The following is a 13,047-nucleotide window of genomic DNA, read 5'->3' as shown; positions in this document are numbered from 1 at the left end:
GAACCTCCATGAAATACAGAGCAACAAATCATCATGTTTGAGCTAGCAAATGTTTGCCATGTTTACTTAAAAGTAAATCAAATAATTAATCAATTATCAGAACCATAACCAGTGACATCCAATAACCTTGACTTAATATTACAGCTCTTAATAGTCTGTATTACTTGTATCAAATTTCATTTTATAGCTTCATTTCAGAATTTCTCACCATATTTATGTGTTTAGGTAACTAGCCATCTAATTTGCCAGGTTCCCTTATAGTGAGAATCTACGTGCTCGTTGGATATTGCCTGTAGTACATTTTCTGCCAAGAAACAGGCAAGTTATTGGATGTATGCTTGGCCTTGACGGTGAAAATACAAGACATTTAAATCACAGAATACACATATTGCTTTCGAAGTATATAACCCTTATAGAAATGTTGAGATGCATGCTTTTGTTGTGTGTGCTTTCAGGGTGATTGGTGAACATACAATGCATCTATAGATTCAAGCAAAAATAATCCACTGAGCAATTCTAACTATCAAGACTGTCACTAAGTGATTTGCAGTAAACACAGAGTACACAGAAAAAAAGGAAGGATGTTAAAACCAGAGGAAAAACATGAGCTCCACACACACATGGAAACTGTTGTATTCTCGTACAGGCGTGTGTAAAGATATTTAGTGTCAGTCATAATCTTCACACAAAAGATCGTAGAAAATAATTGTCTCCATAGGCTCTATTTTGTGAACATTGTTACTGCTGAGGCTATAAGTGTCTCCGTCACTGTGATTGGTAAAGTAACCTGAGTGTCTTCAGAGTCCTTGGTGGCCCACTCTGGATGGCGTGTAGGCAGTCAGGGTTGACACGAGCTCCAAAGCCCGGGAGTTACCAGATGGCCGTGGCAACAATCTTCAGTCATTTCGCTCACCTTGCCTAGAAGACTTCCTTTGACCCAGCGCCCACAGGAAATGGTCTCTACAGCACGTCGTCTGCCTTCTCACCTCCTGCCAAGACGCTCGCTTCCATCTCACGTCTCTGAAGTCTGAAAGGAGGACACTGATTTGGGCCACAGAGGCTACGAGAAAGAGCTCAAAACAAGATGGCAAGATGGAGAAATGTGACGTCCCTTCTTAAACCCCTGCCAGGATGACGTCTTATATGTGACAGGAAGATTCTTTCTGTGGTCGCTCTGTAAACATTTAATTGTCACAGTCCAAGTTTCTGTCACCATTTCTTTGGGAGAGTGTCCTCAGAGATACGGCTATCCTTTTCTTGAAAGGTTTTATCATTGTTATGCTACCCAGAGAAGGCTGCTTCCTTTAAAGGATTATTCAAATTCATTCTTTTGATATTTTCCATGTTTTGTGGAGCAAGACTCTCACTATTTAGCCACCGGGTATAAAGCAACACTTGTGGCATATCCTCAGTCATTGCATAAATGCATTATTAATGTTTTTGTGTGTTTTTTTGATTCATGTTGATTTTTGGTTCTTGGAAATACAGTATGTAGGATATTTCTTAATGTGTGTTTGTTTTTGCTTCAGGGAAGGGTAAAATGTGCAGGAATGTGTGCAGTCAGCTTTTGGCACAGTTTGCAGCAGTGAGCGACGTTTGTTTTTTGTTCATCACACATTTAGTTTTCTCCACTTCTATCCCAGCATTCCCTGCCTGACAAAAAAGGTTACCTAAAATCAATGTCTACCAAGTTAAATCAATAACTTCCGCACAGAGTTTCTCTCCTTTATTTATCTATCTGATTAGTTTGGCTTCACGGAGCACGTTAACCTTTCCTTAAGGCATTGCCGAAAATAACACTCGTCCTTATTGATAGTGTCTGCTAAGGCCGACCCTTAAGTTAAAGCTTGGCAACTTCTCATTCAATAAGGTTACCTCCCTCCTCAAGTCATACTAAACAAACCATTGTATTGCATTTATTCATTTCTCTCTGTTTCCTTCTCTCTCTCTTTTTTTTTTATTACCATAATTCAGTTCCCCCCGTCATCCGGGTGTACCCAGAGAGCCAGGCCAGGGAGCCGGGCGTCACGGCCTCTCTGCGGTGCCACGCTGAGGGCATCCCCAGCCCGCAGCTGGCCTGGCTGAAGAACGGCATGGACATCACCTCCAAGCTGTCCAAACAACTCACCCTGCAAGGTACTCCTGCTTCACTGCTCTCTGCTTCTACACGTGTGTTAGAAAAATATTACTCGCCACCGGCTTGAGCTTCAATAATAGGATACATGTATTTATTATCCTTGTAAGAATGGAAGTAGTCATCACATACAGAGCATTTGGTACAACTAGTTCCTGAACAGTGTCCTTCACATGCTTATATGCAAGAGAGGGTGTTACACAGTCACAAGATGGAGGAATACCGGTTCAAAGCAGTATACAATGTTTAGTTTAGATTAGCTAAGACCCCACGTCTGAGATGAGCTTGCCTTGTCATACGTCTAAATCCATAGAGGCTGAATCATCTTCTTACGGCCCGTCTACACAGCAGCGTTAAAAAAATCTTGAAAATCTTGGAGGTGGGCGTGTCTGAGAGCTTGGGGATTTTTTGCGACCAACAACCAATCACATAAATCTCCCGCCCCCGACATACAAAGCAAAAAAACCCGGGGATTTTACGCGAGCAATATATATATATATAAACTCAACAAACAAGCAAAAACCTACCAGTTTCACCCACTGTCTCCGCCACCTCCCTCCATGCCTGGTTCCTCCGGTTTGTATCCCGGTAAATAGTTACTGGTCGTAAAGAACCGGGTGATTTGCTACCGTAATGTCTCGTTTGGAATATGAGGAAATGAACTGCGGTATGTCTCTCCCAGTTTACACGCGGTTTGATTGGCTAGCGCTTGTACTGTCAGATTTGCATAAACGGGATTTGATTGGCTGACGCTTCCACCTCAGCTTCAAAAGTTGAACATTGCTCAACTTTTGAATCCTGAAAATCCTGGAAATCCTGGAAATCTTGGCTTTGCTTCCCCACAATGCAGTTCGGCGAAAAGCGAGGCAAAGTGACGTCACCCCATTCAAAGTCAATGGGCAGAAGCGTTGGAAGATTTTTTTAACGCTGCTGTGTGGACGGACCGTAAATCACATAGCTATCATATGCCTAAAACAGTGTCACTTGATGCTCTTCTTGCTAATCGTACATCCTGTTACATACACAGCTACGTAGGGCCTTTGTTATCATGTGCTACTCTGATTCCTATTCACACCACGGCTACTTCCATTATTATGTTACTGCACCTCTTACTTACACTTAACTGCTGCAGTTACTTTTACAATTGCTGCCACTATCAGTATAATAAATGTCACATTTATCGTATCACTATATGACCACGACTACTATGACACACGCTATTGCTGTGTGTAAAACAGTGCTGGCGATAAAAACTAACATCTATGTCAAGATGAATGAATGGCCATCAAGACCACTAAATGCAACCATTCATTTTCTATCAGTGCATGCAATCCTTTTCTCATTTTGACTCAATCCTAATATGGTTTTAATGCAGTCGATGATGCTGGCCTGTTTTTGATTAATCGGTTTAACTTTGCGTTCATTGTGGCTTTTTTTGTTTTAAAGATGTTGGCTCTAAATTGCAAAATGTTAAATCATCAAGAGATATGGTTGCTTGATACATTTGGTTTGTTGTCTGGTATCAAGTATTGTGGAATAAAGCCTCATATATTTTTCAATCAACACTGAAGCCAAATGTGTTCCCTTTTTAGCTCGTACACAAACCCATTAAAGCAGAAACCTGTCCCAGTGCTCACACAAACAGCATGGGGCTGACATGTGCCACATTCTCACTTTGAACTCCTACCTCCTCATAGTCTCAGAGAAACAAACCTCTCACCTCCCTTCCCTACCACATTAGAGAAGTCTTGTGTAACCGAGTGATGGTAGCATGCAGGTCTCCTTTTATCTCTTTCCGAAAGTCATTCCTTGTCTGTTCTCTCTGTTGTCTCTCAAAGCTAATGGGAGTGAGGTTCACATCAGCAACGTGCACTTTGAGGATACGGGCGCTTATACCTGCATCGCCAAAAACGATGCCGGCATAGACGAAGACATCTCTTCGCTATTTGTGGAGGACTCTGCACGCAAAACTCGTATGTATAAGTCATGATGTTCCTCTGTTTCTATCCGAGGGATAATGGAGCCATGCAAATGGAGCTCTAAATAATGAATCCTGTCAGATCCTAATGGTTTATATCCTGTGATGCAATGATAGAGCCTCTGCGAGGGAAGTCATGGAGATACTATCTCCGGGTTACGAAGCAGGAAGAACTGTTCATGCACTAAATGATGAATGAGTCAATGACAATAGGTTGATTCATTTATCATTTGGTCAACAGATAATATATTTTTAAGTGGATGTTTTTTTCTTTTGGCCTGTTACAACAGTATTCTGCATCTTGGTCCATGGCAATTTAAAATGGGCATTTTTTTCACACTTTTCTGACAATTTGCTAAACAATTATTGAAATAATCAGAAATATAATAAATATTTATAAAACGGACAAGTCAAATCAAGCAATCTGATTGGTTCTTAGCCGTGATATACTGAGCGTATACCACGGGTAGAATTGTAAGTCATTTTTCACAACAAGTCAGTATCCCTCCGCGTCTGAGAAAAACAGTACAATTAAATACATGAGGGAAAAGGAGCTAATCCTTCTTATTGTTGAATTGGTGATATTGGCCGGCGTATAGCTCCCAAGTGGAGGTGCTGGGTTTGTATCCAGCACTGTGTGCCACATGTCATTCCCTCTGTCCCCCCCTTTCATAGCTATCACTCAAATAAAGGCACTGGTTAAAAAAAAAAGGTGATGAGGTGAGATGCTTAGCAGTCATGCTTAATGATTTTATTATAGAAGTTGTTGTCAGTTACTCTACTGAAACAAGAAAGCAGCGGAGAGGTAACGGGGCAGAAACCGTCCTTTTTTCGCAGCGGTCCAGACACATCAAACGGCAAAACATATTCAGTGTGCAGTTCCTTTGGCATTAGGGCAGTTGTCGCTTCGCGTCGGGCCGAACCACGGCCCTTAGCTGTGATATAATGAGCATATACCACGGCCTGTCGTGAGCTATTGCTTAAATATACACTTAAATATATATTACAATTATACAAATAATCACGAGTTGCAGACATCATTTTAATTAGTGATTACTTGAGCTTTTTAAATGTTCATTAAAAAATCGTCACGTCTATAAAATGTACAAAAAAGTTGGAATATAGCCAATAATACCATTGGCAAAATACCCAGAGCCTGAGGATATCTGTTGTCTTACAGCCTTACAGATGTTCATATTACAATTAAATACATGAGGGAAAAGGAGCTAATCCTTCTTATTGTTGAATAGGCGATATTGGCCGGCGTATAGCTCCCAAGTGGAGGTGCCGGGTTTGTATCCAGCACTGTGTGCCACATGTCATTCCCTCTGTCCCCCCCTTTCATAGCTATCACTCAAATAAAGGCACTGGTTAAAAAAAAGGTGATGAGGTGAGATGCTGAGCAGTCATGCTTAATGATTTTATTATAAAAGTTGTTGTCAGTTACTCTACTGTCAGTTAATTATCGACTAATTGACCCACAGTTTCCTCTCCGGCACGCGCCACATCAGTGATTTTTGGCACGTGTACCAATTGATTTAGGTGGTATTTGGCATTGTCAATATGTCTCCGTGAAACATAAAGGTTGTGACACCAGGAACCTTCTTCAAATTTAGAAGCGTTTTCCCACACAAACAATCTCCTCTTGTATGAACAGTCTTGCACGGTAATTAGCTCTGACCTTCTCTGAAATGTCAGAATCTGCCTTTGGGGTTGAGGACCAGTTGTTAGTGTGTTGTTCTTTCCTTTGGGTGATTAGGCTTCCCAAACAGCACTCTGAGCCACTTTGCAGTGTAGTCACACACCTGTGTACTCTCCTGCGCCTCTTCTACCCCCCGACGCGCTTAGATGTCATCCAGGAAGTACGACACTTCCTGCAGACCTGCACCCTGCCTGACATGCATCATAGGATCATTCTCGCCGAGGTCGGAAGTCAGGCGTGTGCTTTGAAGCTTTTGAAGCTCCACCGCGGGCTAAAATAGGGCTGGGATATGGATATTGGAGACCATTTTTGGTGTGAGCAACCCCACAGGACACGAGTTCAAAGGGATGTCAGAAGACACACAGACGTGGCTGCACTACTTTATCACGAAGATAGAGGGACAGAAAAAAGATATTAGTCTGGAATAAATATCTGACTGATTGCATACTCGACCCACTCTGCTTTTCCTAAGAGGATTCCACCTGAATTCAGAAACTAGTGAAGTGAACTAAGGGAAGAGGACTTTCTACTATCTGTCTCTTCGAGCCTGAGGCCTATGTTTGGTGTCATCTCACACCGCCTGCAGCCCTCAACCTCTGAAACCCTCACCTCCGCTCCCACAATTATATCCCAGAGGCCATTTAGTTCTGAACGTAGTCTTCAAATGTCATTTTGTATTTCTTTTTGCTAAACGTTACCTCCTTTTGATCAACTTTAACTCACTATTATCGGCTCAATGTTGTCACTATTGTGCCGTGGGATAGCTAAGTGGTTAAAGCTGGCATGTGAGCGCGCTGAAGCTTCAGGCAATATCACCCCCTTTCTCTCCCACGTTTGACGCTGTATCTCCATTAAAGGAGCTTTCTGGCGGAAAACATTTATTTAAAAAAATGGTCACTACTTACAGAAAACCTTCTAAAAGGTGAATGCAGCATTTTCCTTAAAAACCAGATAAACCCTCGAAGTAGTTCAGGTGTCTTGAGAGAGACCGTGTATCGACCAATGGGTGTGAGTCCTGTTTGTATCCCCAGGTCTATGTTTCTGTCTGTTTTCATGTGCTTTAGTCGTTCCCCTGCTTCACGTCAATTTCTTTTGCTGTGTGCTGCTGTTGGTGTGTCTGTTTGAAGAAAGAGCGTTACAAAGTTGATTTAGTTTCTTTGGAAATCTGTCTCATTTTGAAATCCTATGAAACAACTGATTTGAAGGCTTTCTTTGCAGATGATACATGCTGCTATTTGGCATCAAATCTTATATAACGCGCCTCTGTAGCAATGTTTGTTCATGTGATTGAGGTATGTTTGAATTATTTTCAAAAGGTTTACTAGTCTAAATGTCAAGTACAAAACATTAGGATACAAAGTTCAAAATAACAAAGACTGAACTTAGTATGTCTTCGGCATTTAGAATAAACCTGACGTGTGTGTGTGTTTGTTTGTTTGTGTGTGTGTGTTTGTTTGTGTGTGTGTGTGTGTGTTTACTTTCAACCTATACATCTGTGCGGTAAGAAGATAAACGGAATATATTTTTAATGCAGCTTTCTTTATTGCTGTTCAAGCTCTCTCTCATAAAATCATATAACTCAAACAAACACAGCACGTATTAACTCTATGAGTAGGCTGCAGGTTTGATTTTTGACCCTCTCTTTGCATTTGCATTATGTTGGCATTTGATGAGGCCCTGGAGATGGATATATATCTGTTATTGGGCTCTGCAATGAGAGTTCGCCAGGGTGAGATTTTCTAGGAGAGCTGCCAGCTGCCGTCAATACTTCCGAGTTGAAGTCCAGGACAGATTTCTGTTGTTCATTGTTAACACAGCATAATTCATCAGGCACAACAAGTTTGATCAAGTACAGCAGCTGTTTTTACCTGAGTGTTTTGTCCGTTTTATGAATATGTATGAGAAGAAGCTGTATTGACAAAAATATAAAAAATAAAATCACCAGTGGGATATCAAAAATGCATGATCTTGCTGTGAAGCTTAGAGAAGTTGTTGGATGTGCATGCTTCAGATATTTTGTGAATTTCTCACAATTATGTAAGCATATTTTCCCCACTGCACTTATAAAAAAATATCTTCAATAATGATTTTAAATGTAATCCCCACATTCAAGTCATGATCCAAACGTTTGAAACATGTCTGATTAAAGAACGCGTGGTCTTTTTTAGTAACTTACATAAATACAGCAAACAGAATGACATATGAATCAAATATGTTTTACTTACTTTAGACAGGGTTATCCATATAAACAGAAAGAACACATTTTAAAGCTAAAATACAGATATTGCAATACTTATATAGTTAATTATAAAAATATAATATAATATAATAGACTTCTCAAATATGAGTGTGTGCTGTTCTTTGTCAAAGTAACCTGACCTTAACAGAACAAGTAGGATGATTGATTGAGCTTTAGGTCACCCGTTAATTATCTCTTTCTACAAGCACCGTCTGAATCACCGCTCAGAGCATTGGAAATTCTTTATGTGTACTTTGAAGTATGGGATAGTCCAGCAAGGCCTGTAAAGTGTATTGCTATTCCCGCTTTCACTTTTTCCATTTCCTGCCTACCTTCCTGGAAATATGTCTGGCCATGATGGGGAAGAGGTAACCTGCACTTGTAAAGCAGATGGAAAACGAAGCAAATGCACTTGAAATCAAATTAGAAATAACTAATGTGTAGGTCATGTTGTTCACCGACAAAGACATACACATTAGCAATCAGGGTGGACGTCACCTGTGCTGAGTATCCTCCTCCGATATACAGCACCATTTTCTACTCAGTTTGTTTTTGTACACTTGCCATGGCATTTCTAATTTATTAAACGGCCAGTTTCACCAATCAAAACTGCAAAAATGTAATCAAAAAGTAACATCTGGGTACCCCACTTCTGTCCCATAAATCACAGTTGGTCAAAATCCTCATCTGGACCCCCAGGCTGGAGTACATGCAGAGTGTGGATCCTGATGAGCTCCATATGGCGTCATGTTCTGGCCAGAGAGGCTCTCTAAATCACTGGTCCACTTAGGGCCCGTTTGTAGATCCACATGTGGTCACATCCTGGTTTCAGGGAGAGGCTACAGGGTAGGAATTATGGAAAAAATGCAATCAACAAAGATCGGATTTGAAACATGTCAAAGCAAATCTAACATTCCACACGTTTAAAGCCAATTCCCCAAATCCTCCATAATGTAAATAACACCTAAACACTGACTGTGCTATGCATAAGCACAGTCAGTGTTTAGCTGTTATGTAACACCTGTGTTATGCTACTATACTGTAAGCTCCAATATTAGCATTTTTTTAATTAAGATGTGGTATATTCTGATGTTAATAGGTTTTAAGATTACATTGCATTTAGCTGAAGCTTTTATCCAAAGCGACTTAGAATAAGTGCAATCGACCAAGAAGATACAAACTTGAAGAAAACAGAATCATATAAGTACATTAGGTTTCATAGAGCAAAAACATTTCAAGTGCTACTCAACTGGCTTTAGATGAGCCGGTCCTTTATTAGTATATAAGTGCTTTGTTAGTCATTTTATTGCTCGAAGTGGAGTCGAAAGAGGTGAGTTTTTAAGATCTGTCTTTGAAAATGGACACATTTCAGAATAACCCAGTTTGCGACAGACTTCGTCCTTCTTGTTTATGGGCATGTCTGTGCGTCGTAAACAAAACCGACAAGCCAACAGATTGAAAGCTTGGGTCGTGATGCATATCCAAATATCTGGTCGGAAAGGAAAACATATACACACCTTCTTTTAAACATCATAAAAGACTTCATTATCAGGCTTCTGCATTTTATAAGAAGCACTTTTTATCAATTCTCTAAATTTGACCTTTTTAGGAAATGAGTTGAAGAAATACAGATGCAAAGTAATTTGCAACCAATGGACATTTTGGATGGAATAAAAAACAAATGCAAGCGATTTGAGCATGGCTGCATGTTTATGGTCATATACCTACTTTACATCATTTTGATGTTGACAGCTTAAAGAGCATCTTGCAGGTTTTTTTTTATTCTACATTTATGCTTAAACTTGCTTGAAAATTACAATTAAAAAAGTGAGTGTAGGATTTGATATGTTTTACGAGACATAAGGGCAGGAGTTCAGACGGAAAGGAGCAATTTTGAGCTCTGCTCTTAAAAACGGCTTTTTTTTAAGGTCATACGTCAAACGCGTCATATTACATCACAAAGGGGAAACATCTCCGCTCTCTGACCGCGGGTATAGTTAGTAGTTGCGTTGAGTAGAGCGGTTGTGTTTTAGTGAGCTGTTATTTTTCGGTAGTTTTACATTATATTTCACCATTTGTAATCATGGTGCAGTATTGTGTTTGTGCAGGTTGCACAAATACCAGCCTGTCAGGACATCGAGTCCAAAGTAAAAAGGACCGGAGCTAGCGTTCGTTCCTGGGTGCGTTGTGCATCCACCTCCCTGCAGCACATACTCTCCACAGCTTTATCAGGAAACCGTATTACTTCTCTCTCCCCCCCCCTTCGCTGCTCTCTCTCTCTCTCCCCTCCGGTACATGGCACCGTAAGACGTAGTGTGGAGTTGCATTAGGTAACGCTGTGGTGGCTGTACTGCTCCAGCCATTTCCTTTGTATTTGTTTGTTTCCCCCTGTCTGTGTTGTTTGTGTGTGCGTGGTGGCTGTCACTCCTGGCTCCCGGCTCAACCTCCACTCACCTGCTGCAATCAGCTGTGCACCCTCCCCGACTACACACCTGCTTTCCATCAAGCCATTTACAACGGCATATCAACGGAGGCTCCGCAACCTTTCTCCGCCAGATCGTCAAGTATCATCCGTATCTCGCGTCTCCCCTCCGGTACACAGCACCGTAGTGTGGAGTTGCATTAGGTAACGCGAGATACAGCTGATACTTGCGCATTAGTTTCTGTTATGGATCAGTATCAACAGTCCTGCCAGTAACGTTACTATATTATCAATGCTACTTTAGTTATAGCCTGATATATGATAGCTAACTTCACAATGTTGTGATGTGACGTTAGCTAACATTCTGTAGCTAACGCCGGCCACTCACCAAGATAGCTGCCCAGTTCTCCACTGGTTCTCCTCACACCACAGCTCAATTTCTCTCCGATGGCCGTTATTTCTTCGAATCCTTGGCTGCTCCTGGTCTCTTGGACGCCTAGCAGGCTCATAATTATAAGGTTGTGGCCCGTCATATGCATTCGAATATTCATGTTCATCTTCTTCTGTGTCGAAACTAGCATTGGGATCCATGTTTATTAATACGTTACACCGGCCGCTCTCCCCCTTGTGTCCCCCGTGTTACGTCACACGCGGGAGGTCACGTGCCGAGGCTTTTTTATGCGGAAGTGAACATTTCTTACAAAAACAACGCCAGATGTCACTGTAGTGTATATTTCTGTATATTCTTTTGAAAATCTAGTGTATTCATCATTTTCCTACACATTTATTCACAAGTTTCTTTAACCTGGAAGTTGCTCTTTAATAGGAATAGTCTCTTTTTCACAATAAAGGAAAAAAAGGCATATTTAGAGAAAGTTGACAGTCTTGCCAACAATACAAACCTTTGGCGTGTAATCACATCCCAGAAGACCCAAAACAAAGCTTCAAACTGTATCCATCTGTCACAAGAACTACTACTTCCCCATATGTTTTTGAAGTCTTAGTCCCTTTGGCGTTCTAGCTTTGGCAGAAAGTATTCCATGTTCACAAGTACTAACTTAAATTGTCCTCAAACAGTGGCATTGCCTTTAAGTCGCAGAATCCAGGATGCTTCAAACCAAGAGTGTGATACTCTGATCCAACACACATTGAGATGCTGGTGGGCATGTTGTTGCATCAGACTTCCCTTGATCTAATACCATTGATCTGAAACAGACGCAGATTCAAATGGCACAGTGAGATTGTACTTGGAAGTATTGGAGAAATCTGACTTTGTGGAAAGTAATGATCTCATTGTGCGAAAGTCATTGTGTTTATGACCTGCCCGAGGCTCCTCGTTCAGACACTGGATGAGAGACATGGCTGAATATCTAACTAAGCCCGTTGTCAAAGGGCTGAATAAGGTATTAGGCCGGAGATTAACTGAAAAACATGATTTGATGAGAGAGGCAAGAATGATATTTTTTAGATGAATTTACCTCCGAGGAGCTTGAAGGTCAAAACCTCCTCAGCAGAGGCGCTGAAGTAAATTGTTTTTCTTTCAAATTTACCCGACTGCTTCATTGTTTGGGTAAATCGGAGCAGTCACCACTCTTGAGATATCTTTAACAACCTCTGTCACCAGCTAGCACAGCACCATCCATCTCTGACAGTCTGCCGCTAAACTGGCATAAATATCTGCCCTTCAAAAATGTGCCAATTATTCCTGTAGCTTCAGAAGATCGGCGAGGCTCAGAACGAGCGTGTGTTGCTTCAGTTTCTCCGCTTAATGTACATTATGCTGCTCTTCATGCCTCACATGAGGGATCTTCAGAGGACTGAGTGGTGTATATACTGGCTCAATCAGATGCCCCTCTGCTCTCTTTAGCTCAAGTGCCCTTCTGGAACAATTAAAGATGTGATAGTTATATCATTATTCCAATATTGTAAGGGAACGTCTCATAACAGTAGTTGAAATGAGAATATCATGGTCTTTAGTGCCACCCTTCCATCTGTTACTTAGACGTATTGTATTTGCGTATGAATAATCTCAATATAATATGTTCTTATTATGTAGGTGATTTACTGAGCAGTTATTAGTAGGTATGTTCCCTAGGTTTCACTATATGGCTTTTTGGTTGTTAATTGGTGTCGTTTGAAGGCAATTAGTGTAGCATGTCACATGGCAACAGCACTAGTGTTGTATTTGTGTGCTGTAACCGTTACCCTTGAGCTCTGGCAAATAATTAAGACTTTAATAAGATTTGAGGAAGCTTTCAGTGTTTGTGTTGCTAATTAATGATTTTACTACATTACATTAGACATTTGGAAACTCATAGTCGCTGAAACATTTGAGTTGTCTCTTTACCTAAGGTCTATAAGCTCTATCGAAATCAGTCGGAAGTCGCAACGGCTCATTTCAAAATAAAAGTGGATTTGCGTAAAAAACTATTTTTTTCGGGGTTCGGGTGTTTTTTCTTTGATTTTAAACAAACAAAGTCTTGGCTTTCAGAATATGAAACTTTTATTTCCAAACTCACACGATATATATATTCTTTAATCTTGTAAAGGGAAGATGACAGGCAATCTGCTC

At 40.8% G+C, this 13,047-nt stretch overlaps 1 protein-coding gene across 1 annotated transcript in view; it reads left to right on the top strand.

Moving 5' to 3' along the window:
• The window catches only part of fstl5 (follistatin-like 5), a 167,490-nt gene that overhangs the window by 121,290 nt on the left and 33,153 nt on the right, over window positions 1-13,047 (top strand). Inside the window, exons 7-8 of the mRNA XM_079667637.1 lie at window positions 1,975-2,136; window positions 3,973-4,107. Of these exons, the coding sequence (XP_079523763.1) occupies window positions 1,975-2,136; window positions 3,973-4,107 (297 nt within the window). The remainder of the gene's footprint in view (window positions 1-1,974; window positions 2,137-3,972; window positions 4,108-13,047) is intronic.

Source organism: Notothenia rossii, assembly GCF_949606895.1.
Source record: "Notothenia rossii genome assembly, chromosome: 3".
NCBI classification, from domain to species: Eukaryota; Metazoa; Chordata; class Actinopteri; order Perciformes; family Nototheniidae; genus Notothenia; species Notothenia rossii.
Note: the sequence above shows the minus strand (reverse complement) of the source record. Positions and strands in the feature narration are given on the sequence as shown.